General features: G+C 34.3%; 2 protein-coding genes across 2 annotated transcripts; both read right to left on the reverse strand.

Annotated features, from left to right (window-relative positions):
- Nucleotides 1–384: 384 nt before the first annotated feature.
- LOC124440334 lies at nt 385–2488 on the reverse strand. The gene is made up of 3 exons (XM_046990707.1): nt 2241–2488; nt 1281–1391; nt 385–908 (listed from the first exon to the last, which is right to left on the reverse strand). Exons 1-3 carry the CDS (start codon nt 2479–2481, stop codon nt 712–714), a joined length of 549 nt encoding a protein of 182 aa, XP_046846663.1. The 5' UTR covers nt 2482–2488; the 3' UTR covers nt 385–711.
- A 357-nt stretch (nt 2489–2845) lies between these two features.
- LOC124440458 (non-reducing polyketide synthase PKS16-like) lies at nt 2846–5653 on the reverse strand. Its single transcript, XM_046990852.1, has 5 exons — nt 5528–5653; nt 5080–5379; nt 4725–4860; nt 4428–4612; nt 2846–3127 (listed from the first exon to the last, which is right to left on the reverse strand). The coding sequence occupies exons 1-5, from the start codon at nt 5651–5653 to the stop codon at nt 2846–2848; spliced, it is 1029 nt and encodes a 342-aa protein (XP_046846808.1).
- Between the last annotated feature and the right edge of the window lie 6500 nt (nt 5654–12153).

Below are 12153 nucleotides of genomic sequence, written 5' to 3' on the forward strand. Positions count from 1 at the left end.
TATTCAGCTCTACGTTTCGTCTGGTTACAGCTCATGCATGGAGTATTGCAAATACATCAACATCCAGCAAGCGTCCATTTTTAGACACCACTAAATACGTGGATAACTTTATACTCATTTAATTTATAATTTTAGCCAATAACGCCAGTGACCACCTGCCCTAATGTGGACGATTGCTTCCAATTTTAGAAACGTTTTGAACGAAAAAGATGAATGGTTTGAACCCGAGAGTATCAGTGCAATTGACCATGTAGTTTTTTTATGATCGGTTTTCTCATTTATTTGTGACCACTGACATGAAATGCATTCATTCCAGTTTGCTAGCTAAGAGACTTTTCAATTTTTGCAATTTTGAGAAAATGACTACAAAATTTCCAGACAAGGTATGATGAAATCATCTTCACATGCTTGTTTTAGGTATTATCATTACTAAACAATTTTCACAAACTTATATTTTAGTAGCTAATAAAAGGACTAATGCGAGAATATGAGTAATTCACAGGAATCAGAACTACTTTTAAAGTTAACAAAAGAATCATAACATCTGAAAACTAAAATGCTGCTCAAATTATTTTGAGAACACATAAGAAAGACTTGACATATCAATTCATTGTTGCTATATGATATATAAATAGCTCATAGTTTAAATTACGTAAAGTTTAAAGGTGTATGATGAGACTAAAGTCATTTGCATCTTGACAGTGCATTTGATTAATGCAAAAAGTTCACCCCAAATATGGCTTGAAATGCGTCGAAAAATTTCTTCATCTGTTGAAAATCTTTGCACTGGAAGATGTACATGCGCCCTTTCTTACCAAGCAAACATACCAAGAGGTCTACATATTCTTGGTTACTATGATGTTTGATGATAACATCCACGTGTTTGCCAGGAAGAATGTTTGATAGCTCTACAAGAATACACATTCGATTAGGAATCTTTAAATTAAGAAAAAATTAAGGAAAACAAGAATCATACCAGCCAAAATTTAGATCGACTACTAAAAAAGTGCGTCATGGATTTGAAGGGTTTTATTTTCAACCGAACCGAATGTTGTAACCTGATAGTTACCAATTGTTACAAGTGTTATGTCTCAAATACAGTGCTGGAATTGTAAGGGTTGGCCAAAGAGATTTTTGGGTATTGTTTATTATATGTTCAACTTTCAAACATAACTATTCAGAAACTTTACTTAAACTGTTCGGATCGACAGCAGTTTTCTCATTCCGAATTCAAAACCGAATTCAATAAATAAAACATGTACAGTAATTTTGTGTTTTACCATTAAGCCAAATTTTTGTCGTTCGCTGTCTTTTTAAAAAGACGTATTCAAAGTTCAATGTCGTTTCTTCATTGTTAAGGTGCAAAACTCCTTTCACTGGTTTTGATGTAACTAAACAATAAAGAGAGAGAACTTAGATTATTAAAAGCTTTAAAAAAAGTACAATTACCATTTCTGATGAATCAAATGTCAGGCCTAATCCTAATGTGCTTTTTATAATTAATACTAGTTTTGTTCACATAATTCCAACATCTGTTTGGATCAAACTCAGACCAAAGTTTTAGAACTATTTTACCAGAATTGTATTTTGAATCTCAAAAGATCATTTTACTCTCTGAGAGAAATTTTTACAGCTTTAAATTCAGTTGCCTGTATTTTAGTTGAAGTTAAATACTTATACATCAAATCAAACCAATAACCTAACCAAGTAATAAGCAAACCCAATAAACGTTAATATTTTTAAATTTGCTACAAGTTTGCCAGCAAAGTTAGATGAAAATATAGGTGAACGTATAATATTTGAGTGGCATGCAGTAAATACACAACAATGGCATTTAATTTTATTATAATGCTTAAAAATAGCCTCGTGCAACATTTGCTACCACTTCGAAATAGATTGTAAATAAATTTCGACCGAACTCAACCAATCAAATCATTATTGTTGAGGTGATTGAATCAATAATGATTTATACAATAGTTAGTTTTCTAAAAGTACTTTGCAGTTTGCACTATTGTAATGTTTAACGATTTCATCACAGCATTGAATAGTGAGCACAAAATGCCCGAGATACAGTGATGTGTCTTAATACAAAGGATGTTATAAGGTGCCCCATATAGATAGTGTGATTAGATTGCATAGGTTTTCTCAGTTACTGTGATACATGTACTATTAAAGGGTTTGTTATTAAAATGAATTGAGTGCCCCAGCTATAGTGATATTTATCATCTCATGTATCATACCTGATGTCCTAAGTTTGAAGACTGTAAGCCCCCTTTTCAATAATTCTATTAAACGTTCTTGAAGCTTGGATCTCGTTGGATGAAGACTTAAGATTTTAAGTGAGGACTGATACTGCATTGCAGCTGTTGTCATCATTATTGTGCCGCAGATCTGGCCACGATTTTCATCGAGCAATTCATAATGCGTTCCAGGAACGTAAAGAATATCCATTTCTTTCACCAACTCCTCCCAAATCTTCATTCCACAAACGAAGTCCGTAACGGTCTGATCACAACTAATGTAGGTTATTTTCTCGTTATAAAATACCTTTAAAGCAAAAAAATTCCAATGTCTGTCAGCAAATTTAGTCGTGGTGTTTTGCTCTTTTAAACTACAGTTATAGATGTACGGGATAGGGGGGGCAGCTTTTCCTCCCCAAGAAAGTTTGAAAATTGAAAAGTTGGGAAAATTTTAAACGCTAGTCGGGCAAAAATATGGTGGAACCTTCATAGTGCGTTAGGGAAAATATTTACTGCCCTCCCACCAAGAAATAATAGCTCCCGTACGCCTATGACTACAGTAAACGCAGGTGAATATAATTCTTTTTCATTTGAAAATATCATTTTTAACTTATAATACTATGACATTTAAGGTTAATGCATGAGGACACTTTCCACCAAACCTTCGCGGGTTGCCATTCAAGATGAGCATCTTTAGCTGATCTCAGTTCATAAAGAACAGTGTCGACATTTTTTCTTAGGAAAAACTCTACATTTCGTTCAGCAGCCATATCTTCTAATGCACCAATGATGGCATGGTAATCTTCGAAGCTCTCGTAAAGATCATGAACTTGATTTTTTGTTACACCCAGAGACGTATAAGCAAAACCCTCAATCAATTGTCGAACCTAAAATATGCGTTTTTAATAAATATGCAAGATGAAGAAAATGACTTATCATTATTTAATCATTTTTTTGTAAATATACTTTACTCAAAATTTTTTAAATATTATCTACTTATAATAAAAAGTAAGTACAGCATTATAAATGTTGCTCAAAAGCAATTTCTGAAAATTGCCGAGAAAAGATAACGAAGACTTTGTCCTGAAGCAATTTAAATATTATAAAGCGTATTGATAAGCAATTATGTGCAATAAGCGATATGCAAAACATAAGTAATAATATACTTTGAGATACTTCTCAATTGTTATTAGTCATGATTGCACTGAGTATAGTATTTATAATTTCACTATGAAAATGTGCAATTGCATTGTGAAAATGAGTATTTGGACGGTAAAAAATCTATAATTGCACTATAAGAATGTGTAGTTGCACTGTAAAAATGTATAATTGCACTGTAAATACTGTAACATGATTGGCTAAAAAGCAGTAAAAGAAAGATTTCGTGTAAAGTTCAAAAATTACAAAAGAATACCAAGAATAAAAACAAAACAGAATTACAGAGAGTAATCCGATATATATTTGTATGTTCTTTCAGCAGTATCAATGTCAATGAGATGACGGATTTTCTGCAACAAGTTCACTCGTCCCCTTGCTGCTTTTCTATAAACTTTATTAAAATATCCGGAATAGGTTAAAATAGGTTCAAGATCAACCCCAGCTATTTATAACTTGTTGTCATATTGATTTGCGTTTCGTTTATATAAACGGTGAGCTTTTAACCTTGTAGATTTATTCTTTTCGCAGTCCCAAAGAACATACTTCTGTCACATGACTTGAAATAAATGCAATGTTGCCCACCAGCAAAACAATTAAAAAATTGTCGCCAGCTAATTTTAATATCGTAACAAATAAAACAGGTATGCAGTCATAACAAAAAAAAACATTTCTTGAGCTTTTTATGCACCGAAATTCAACTATTAATAGAAAAAAATATCAGAGAACATTTGGAAGTCGACCAGAAATGCTGTTGTCACCCTAAGCATTTTGTTAGTAAATTTTGCCGGTCAAATCCACCCTGAAAGACGTTGATTTTATTGAAAATGTTTCGAAGTATATGACCTTTGTTTCTATAATGTTCCTCTACTTCATTTCGGGAAACAAATTGAACCTCTTGGAAAACAAAACTCACTGTTTCCCTCTGGAGCATACATTAAGTGTATATTATTTATCTTGTGTCTAAAGACGCTCAAAAACAATGTACATTGACACTGCACAATGGCGTTCAAAATATAACATAATATTTACCACAATTTCCATTGCATTTTTTAAGTTGCCTTCGGCTTGATTATAAAAGAAATCTTTTGCGTACAGTAGAGAATTAGGAAACCAGGCGTACGTATCGACCATCAAAAGCATTAAAACGGTCTCATTGTTTCTTTTCAACTGACTTGCCATTTCGTAAGCAACCGTTCCACCAAATGAGTATCCCGCTTAAAAAACAATAGAAATTTTTGTCAATAATAGATTTAAAAAATCTATGTCGTTCCATTGTTGGATGTGGTAATAAAAATGGCAATTTCTTCATCTTGTGAAAAATCTTACCCAAATAGTACGGTCCCAGGCGTTGAATACTTTTTATTAATCTAATGTAAGATTTTGCTAAATCTTTTACATTGCCATAGTCTGATGTCTCAAATAAATTTTCATCCATTCCAATACCATAAAGTGAAACGTAAGACTATATAATGTAATAAAAACACAGAATGTAACATATAAAAGATGATTATATGCGGAACCAATGTCGCTTTAGTGACAGTAACGTTATCTATCTACCAGCAAGGTTGGACATGCTAACTGCTAAGAAATTTTTGGTCAATATTTTTTTACTGCAAATATGTTGTTTTTAAAGTGAGTAAATACCACAATATTTACATGTTTTGTATGATTCATTTGCTACCTGATCTTCAAAGCCAAGAGCAAATGAAGCCAATGATAAAGCAGATTTATGACTACCATGAATCATAAATACGTTTACAACAACTTCATCTGGAGAGTAAAGTGCAATCACTTTCTCTTTGCTAATTTGCGAGATTTCGACTTCAGCAATTTCTACACTATTCTCGATATCATTGACTGCTCTATCCGAGTGATCTTTGTTTTCTGTTTGTCTTTTCATTGCTATCAACACATCGATTTGCGCCATAATGTCATTGATAATTGTTAAACCACTTGTTTTGGGTTGAACGAAATAATAGGACTGTAAATAACAAAAAGATTAGTTACGTGAAATTGATATTCAAATGAAAGCATATTTTTAAAACTGATTTTTCGAATCATAAATTGTGTAATTTCCCTAATTCTTTGCCAAGCTAGCAAATGTTACAATTTAGGTAAAAATGACCCACCTCGAAGATAGCTCCAATGTGATTTTGAATTCGGATTTTCATATTAGTGGCTGCCATTGAGTCGATGCCATATTTGTGAAGGCTAATGTTCATATCATAGTCGGCTTCATCAACTCCAGACCACATTCCCAACAACGTTTGAACAATATTTGTTACAATTTTTATTCGTGATTCTAATGGTTGTAGTGATAGGTCTTCAAGTGTCCATATTTCATGTTGTCTTGCGGTAACGCTTTCTGTTTCTCTGATAATTTGTAGTCGTGAGGAATAGTGATTTTGTAGATAAGTTTCCCAGTTTACTGGACATACACAAACAGAAGCAATTGTTCCCTCTCCAAAGAGAAGACGCTCTAAGTATTTGATGGCTATAGAGAATTCATAAGCAAAAATGTAAAGATTTAATGGTTATTTTATTGTTAGGTTAGTTTGTATAATAATGATCGGGAGAGAATTGCCTTTTAAAATCAGTAAAAATGCGGCATTCACATATTTTACTTTTACATGCTTTTTAAGATCTCGATGCCATTTTTTAAAACCTGTGGAAGATGAACTTATAAGATGAGTTAGAATTTCTTTCTCTTTGAAACTTTGAACCTTTGAGCATTTTAATATTTTTGTTATATTGCAATAAATTAATGCAGCTACAAATAACAAACCAGTGAAAATTGTTATTGATCCCACTCTAATTTTTTAAAATGTTTATTCTAATTATTCATTTATGAAGGTTCATACAAAATGCATTGACAATAGATAATAATAGCATACTAATTGTTACAACTAACTTGGCTTGTCAGCAATATACACTTAATTGATGAGTGCACAAACGTTTCGTATTAACTCAATTAAACTTTCTTTTTCGAAGTATTACTTGTATAGAAGCTGCAAATTAATCATTTCATGTATTGTAAGTATGAAAATTGAAGAATTAATCCTGACATTTTTGACAAGCGGATTACATAAAGTTTTTGATTTTGGGATTATTTAAATAGACCATCGGTCAAGTGATGTTATATACCTGCTTTATAATGAATAGAGGTAAGTCCATATGACTCAAGTACCGGCAAAACATTCACTTTTCTACTAAGAACGCCAGCACCAGCAATTGGACCCCATGCAATCGACAAAGCCGGCAGATCCAATTTTTGCTGACGATATTCACAAATTTCGTCCAAAAACGTGTTTGCTGCAGCATATGCTATCTGACCAGCATTTCCAAGAGCTCCAGAGACTGAAGAGAACATGATGAAGAAGTCAAGGTCCATTGAAAGACTAAACTCGTGAAGGATCACACTGCCTGCAAGGAAAACATAAATTAGTATCAATATTGAACAACTCTGATATAAAATTATTATATTTATCTCCATTTTATGCATCTGTTTAAAACAAAACACCAGTTTTGCAAATGATCTTCGACAAAGATGAATGATCAGTTTAAATCTCTTACTAAATTTGCTATGTCGAAGCAATTTTAGTGAGTCCCAAAGGACATTAGTATTACATAGGAAAAGGTTTCCTGCAAAAGTGCTTTATTACAATACAGCTTATGGTCAGAATTCACATTCATTAAACTTATACCTTTAACTTTTGTCTCGACCACTTTTTTGCATGTTTCTAAGTCAGCATCACAAAGAAGTTGATCAGCTAGAACCATCGCAGAGAAGATAATTCCAGCTAAGGGAGGCATATCTTCCATTTCTTTTGCAAGACGTTTCATCTGCTCTATCGATGTGACATCTGTTTGTCGAACAATAATATTCGAAGATGTCTCCTTCTGTAAACTCTGAAGTTCAGCAAGTTTTTCTTGATTGGGAGGAGAGCGGGCGGTGCAGATGACTGTTTTTGCTCCATTGAAAACCATCCATTTGGCAACTTCAAATCCAAATCCACGAACTCCTCCAACCACAAGATAAGAACGATCATGCTTGAAGCCGTTTTCATCCAATGCTTGATTGTAAAAATTAAATTTTTCTGGATGAATGTCAGGTTGCATTGAGATTGTATACAGGCCTTCTTTATTTCTTTCATTAGAACTGAGAACTCCATCACTGGAGTCACTGATCAAGTTAAAGATACTTTCATCAAAATATGGTATATTTAACATCTGTTGCAAACCTTGACAAGTTTCTAAAGCGGTAAAGCAGCTATCAAGGATCTGTGAAAAGAGCTGAGAATTTTTAATAGAATATTTCAGACTGCTCGTTATGACATTCATATCTCTGCTATAAATTGCCAAATTCATCTTTTCCTCTTCATTTTCACTCACAAGAACCACGCTACCTCCAGGTTTCAGGTGCTCCACAAATTTGCCAGTCACAAAACTATCTAAGTTGCTAGGAATGCACAGAGCATCAAATGCAATTGTTCCAAAGTCGTCTCTTAAAATTTCGATGTCAGTGAGAACTGTTAAATCTTTATTGCTTTTCATTATCTTTGTATTTGCAACATTGTTAACATAGCATACAGGCCGAACACCAATGGAAATTGCCACACATGCAATGATGTAAGAAATATTTTGATTTTGATGATATATCAGAACAGTCTCTTCTTTTGACAGTGTCAAAATATTTTTAAGAAGGTAGTATGCCCAAGCCAGAGGTAAACTGAGTAAAGTTGCTTGTTGAATGTTTAAACAAGGTTTGATATCTGCGAAACAGCATTTTTCAGCGTCAATGAAAGTTGCAAGGTCACCAACTTTGCAAAAACCAGTTACAAGACGGCATTCCATTTTTTCTGAAAGTAATTTTCCAGAAAAACTCAGATAATCAGATAGTTTTGCTTTTTTCCAAGGCTTTTGAAGAGCAGTAGCGACATGGTATACTTCAATGGTTTGTTTTATTTCTTCATTTTTTTGTGTCACTGTCATTTCTTTTAGAAAAAATCTCGCTGAATGCAACACTATTTGAAATGGTTGCCTTTTTCCATTCTTTATAAGAGGAGACGATTTCGTCGTTGAGTGTCCATTACCCCATTCATCCATTTTTTTAACTCGGTTAACATAGCGTTCGCCATTCCTATATGCAATTTCTTCTTCCAAATGAATATTCGTCACATCTTTTGCCAATTGTTGAAAATCGTCTTTACATGGACTGCATGGTAAATCTATTATATAAGAATTCAAATTTGGATACTCTTCCTGTAAGCTTCTTCGAAAGCCAAGGATTGATGACGCCCATGGAAATGACGTTAATTTGTTGGCATTTGAATTTACGTTATCGGTTGAAAATGTAACTGCCCCTGAAGTAACAAAAATAATTCGAATGTTCTTCATGTAAGCCTCTTTTTTACAAACTACCTTAGAAACTGTGAGACAGCTTTCGAAAGTATGACCATGAATGTCGTCAAAGTTAGATGATTGCAAATCAAAACCTCTTGCATTCACTGGCATAAAATTAAGCACCAGCAACTTTTCTTTATCTGTTTTGAGTTTTTCAAGGGTTGCATCTATGATATCGGAAAATGTATCCAGTTTTTCGACAATTTTCACGTTGTCTTCTTCTGGGATATTTTGGACAAATTGCTCACTAAACTTAGTTTGATCCTTTATGATGAGCCAAACGTTATGATAACTGTAGTCAGCTGGTGTAGAAACCAATTTTTCCCACTGTAATCTCAGTAGGGAATTTTCAAAAGTTGGCTCCGCAGCTGTTGATCTAATTTCAGCAAAAACCATTTTTCCGATAACTAAAATGGGTCTTCCAATACTATCTATCAGAATGATCTTGCAATCTAAATTCTCCTTATATTCAACGATTGTAGTGAGAGCATATAGATGCTTAAAGTACTGAGGTCTACGAAGCACAGTAAGTTGATTGATTTTCTTTGGGACCATTTTTCCTTTTAGTGTATTGAAAAGAAGAACCGTTTGAAAACAGGCATCAATTATTGTGGGGTGAATGAAATGAGCTGGACATTCTTCTATGATTTCATCCGTAGGGCAAATAAGAGCAAGGACTTGTGTATCCTTTAACCATGCATCTTTGATTAAGTCAAACTTCGGTCCAAAGCGAAAACCTTTCTTATCACGTTCAATTTGAAAGTTTTTTTGACTCCATCTTGTCGCTCCCAATTTGAAATTTTCAATTTCACGATTATTGTCTCCTTGAATATTATCTGCAACATGATATTAACGTGTTAATGATTAAACATATATAGCCCACACAAACTTTCTGTTAGCAATATAAAGATCATTTAAAATGATCTAATAACTCTTTTAGATAGATAGATCAATTTCTAAATGAAAACTGAGCTATCTCAACTTAAAGTTCTCAACAAAAGCTTTCACATGAGCTAAAGATCGTCGCCGTACCTAAAATACTTTAGGAGATAGTACTGAGCATGCGCAGATACAGTCTGTAAATGAGTTACATCAGATGAAAAAATATATTACCTTCTTCTTTGAAATTGCAGTTAGCATTCATTGTTAGCGATCCAGTGGAAAGAACAACCTCGCTATCTTTCTCGTAAACATTTGTGATTTGAAATTGGTGGCTTCCTCCTTCATAAGGCAAAAGACGAGTGCGTAATAAAAGAGAATCATTGTTGGATAATGTGAGCAGATTGTCAAAGCTCAAACTCTCAACATGTGGTGCTAAACCTGGCAATAAATGAATTGACATGGCAAAGATCATCTCAACAAACACTGCACCAGGTACGATAGGAATATCTTGGTCTACAAACTTGTGGTCTTCAATATAATCTACGTCATGTAAGGTGATTTCAGATTCCCATGCTTTTAAACCAGTAAATGCCAAAGTTGGCACAATCTTTCCAAGTAGAGGATGGACGGATGTCTCCGTGATATATGATTGACTTTTTTTTTGATTTTCTGTCTGGAGGAAAGTAACACAATCAATACGAGGCTCTTCGCGGAACCAAAATTCAGTCTCTTGCCATGGATATGTTGGTCGCCGGAAAAACGTTTTAGACCCAGAGCCTTGTATGTTATGCCATGAAAGAGAAACGCCGTTTACAAAAAGCTGACAAACACAATTTTGGAGAAAAGACAAGTGCTGTTTTTTTACCGAACGTTTTGGAATAGTTTGAATCACAGCAAAATTGTTTGTTCTGTTAGACTGTGATTTTTGATAATTTGACCATGTTTGTCGAACATGATAAGAAATCTGTGGTGCCGCATTAATTTCAACAAAGAAGTGATAGCCGTTAGAAAACATGACTCGTAATGCAGGCTCAAGTAAAACTGTTTGACGGATATTTTTCCACCAATGTTCAAGTGAAAGTTCTTGACCAGACAACTGAGTCCCTGTCACAGTAGAGAAAAAAGGAACTTTGCCTTCTTTTTGGTGCACATTAAAAGCAAAAGTTTTACGGAAAAATGCTTCTTTAATTTTCTCCATTTCTTGACTGTGATAAGCCCGTGACGTCTGCAACTTTTTAAAGAATAAATTATCCATGGTGCTTGCCACATGAGTTTCTACCTGTTCCATCAAATCTTTTCCACAGGAAAGTACGACGCTTCTAGGGTTGTTGACAGCTGCTATATCAACTTGATTTTCTAATTTAAGCACGTTTAGCATTCTTCTTGTTTCTTCAAATGAAAGGCCAATGGCAGCCATGCAACCAGTTGTAGAACACTGCTCATGTAACTGTGATCGAAATAAAACTAATTGCAATGCTTTCCTTAAATGCAAAGCACCACATGCCCAAGCTGCTGATATTTCACCAAGGCTGTGACCAATAACAGCTGAAGGTATTAAATTCCAAGACTTAAACAGTTCAGTTATTGCCACATGGACAGCAAACAATGCTGTTTGTCCAATCGGATTTTCATGAAGACGAGACATTTCTTCGGGCTGGGAAAGCTCGTGCATCAAGGACCATGTGGCTTTATATTGTTTTAATAGAACATCAATTTTTTTAATGCTTTCCTTAAATACTGACTCTTGTTTTATCATTTCCCTTGCCATCCCATACCACTGAGATCCTTGTCCCCCATACAAGAAAGCAACCTTTTTGTGATTATTAGTAATTTGACCAACAGCAACTAATTCTTCCCATCTTCTGTCTTGTTTAGAAAATTTCTCCAAAGCCATTGCTGCATCATTTATATCGGCAAAAGCAAGAGCTAAACGATGGGAATGAAGTGAGTACCTTTCATTCAAGGAGTAGCAAATATTATCTTTTAAAAGTTCATCGCCCTCAGCCAATGTTTTAAGCGAACTGCACATTTTTTTCGCCATTTCAATCAAAGCATTTTTTGAAGCAGCAGATAATGTCATTACTCGATGAGTTATCGACCGAGTGGGCAACACAGCAGCTGGCAGTTTTGTAACTTCTTTTAGTATTGCATGAGCGTTTGTACCACCAAATCCATACGAGGAAACTGCAGCAGCTCTTGGTGCACTATTGTTGGTTTTCCATGTTTCACTGCAAACTTGCACCATCATTTTTCTTTCTGGAATTCTCAGTTGAGATTTCACTTCCTCGACGTTAATAGTTGGCACAAACTGGCCATATTTTATCATAAGACAAGTTTTTATCAAACCAGCTAAGCCAGCCGTGGATTCGGTGTGATTAATATTTGACTTCACTGAGCCTACACGAAGAATTCGATTGCTGCTATTTCCATAAACTGATGCCAATGACGCCATCTCCACAACATCACCTAC

The sequence above is a fragment of the Xenia sp. Carnegie-2017 genome, unplaced genomic scaffold (assembly GCF_021976095.1).
Source record: "Xenia sp. Carnegie-2017 unplaced genomic scaffold, XeniaSp_v1 HiC_scaffold_2, whole genome shotgun sequence".
In the NCBI taxonomy this organism is placed as follows: Eukaryota; Metazoa; Cnidaria; class Anthozoa; order Malacalcyonacea; family Xeniidae; genus Xenia; species Xenia sp. Carnegie-2017.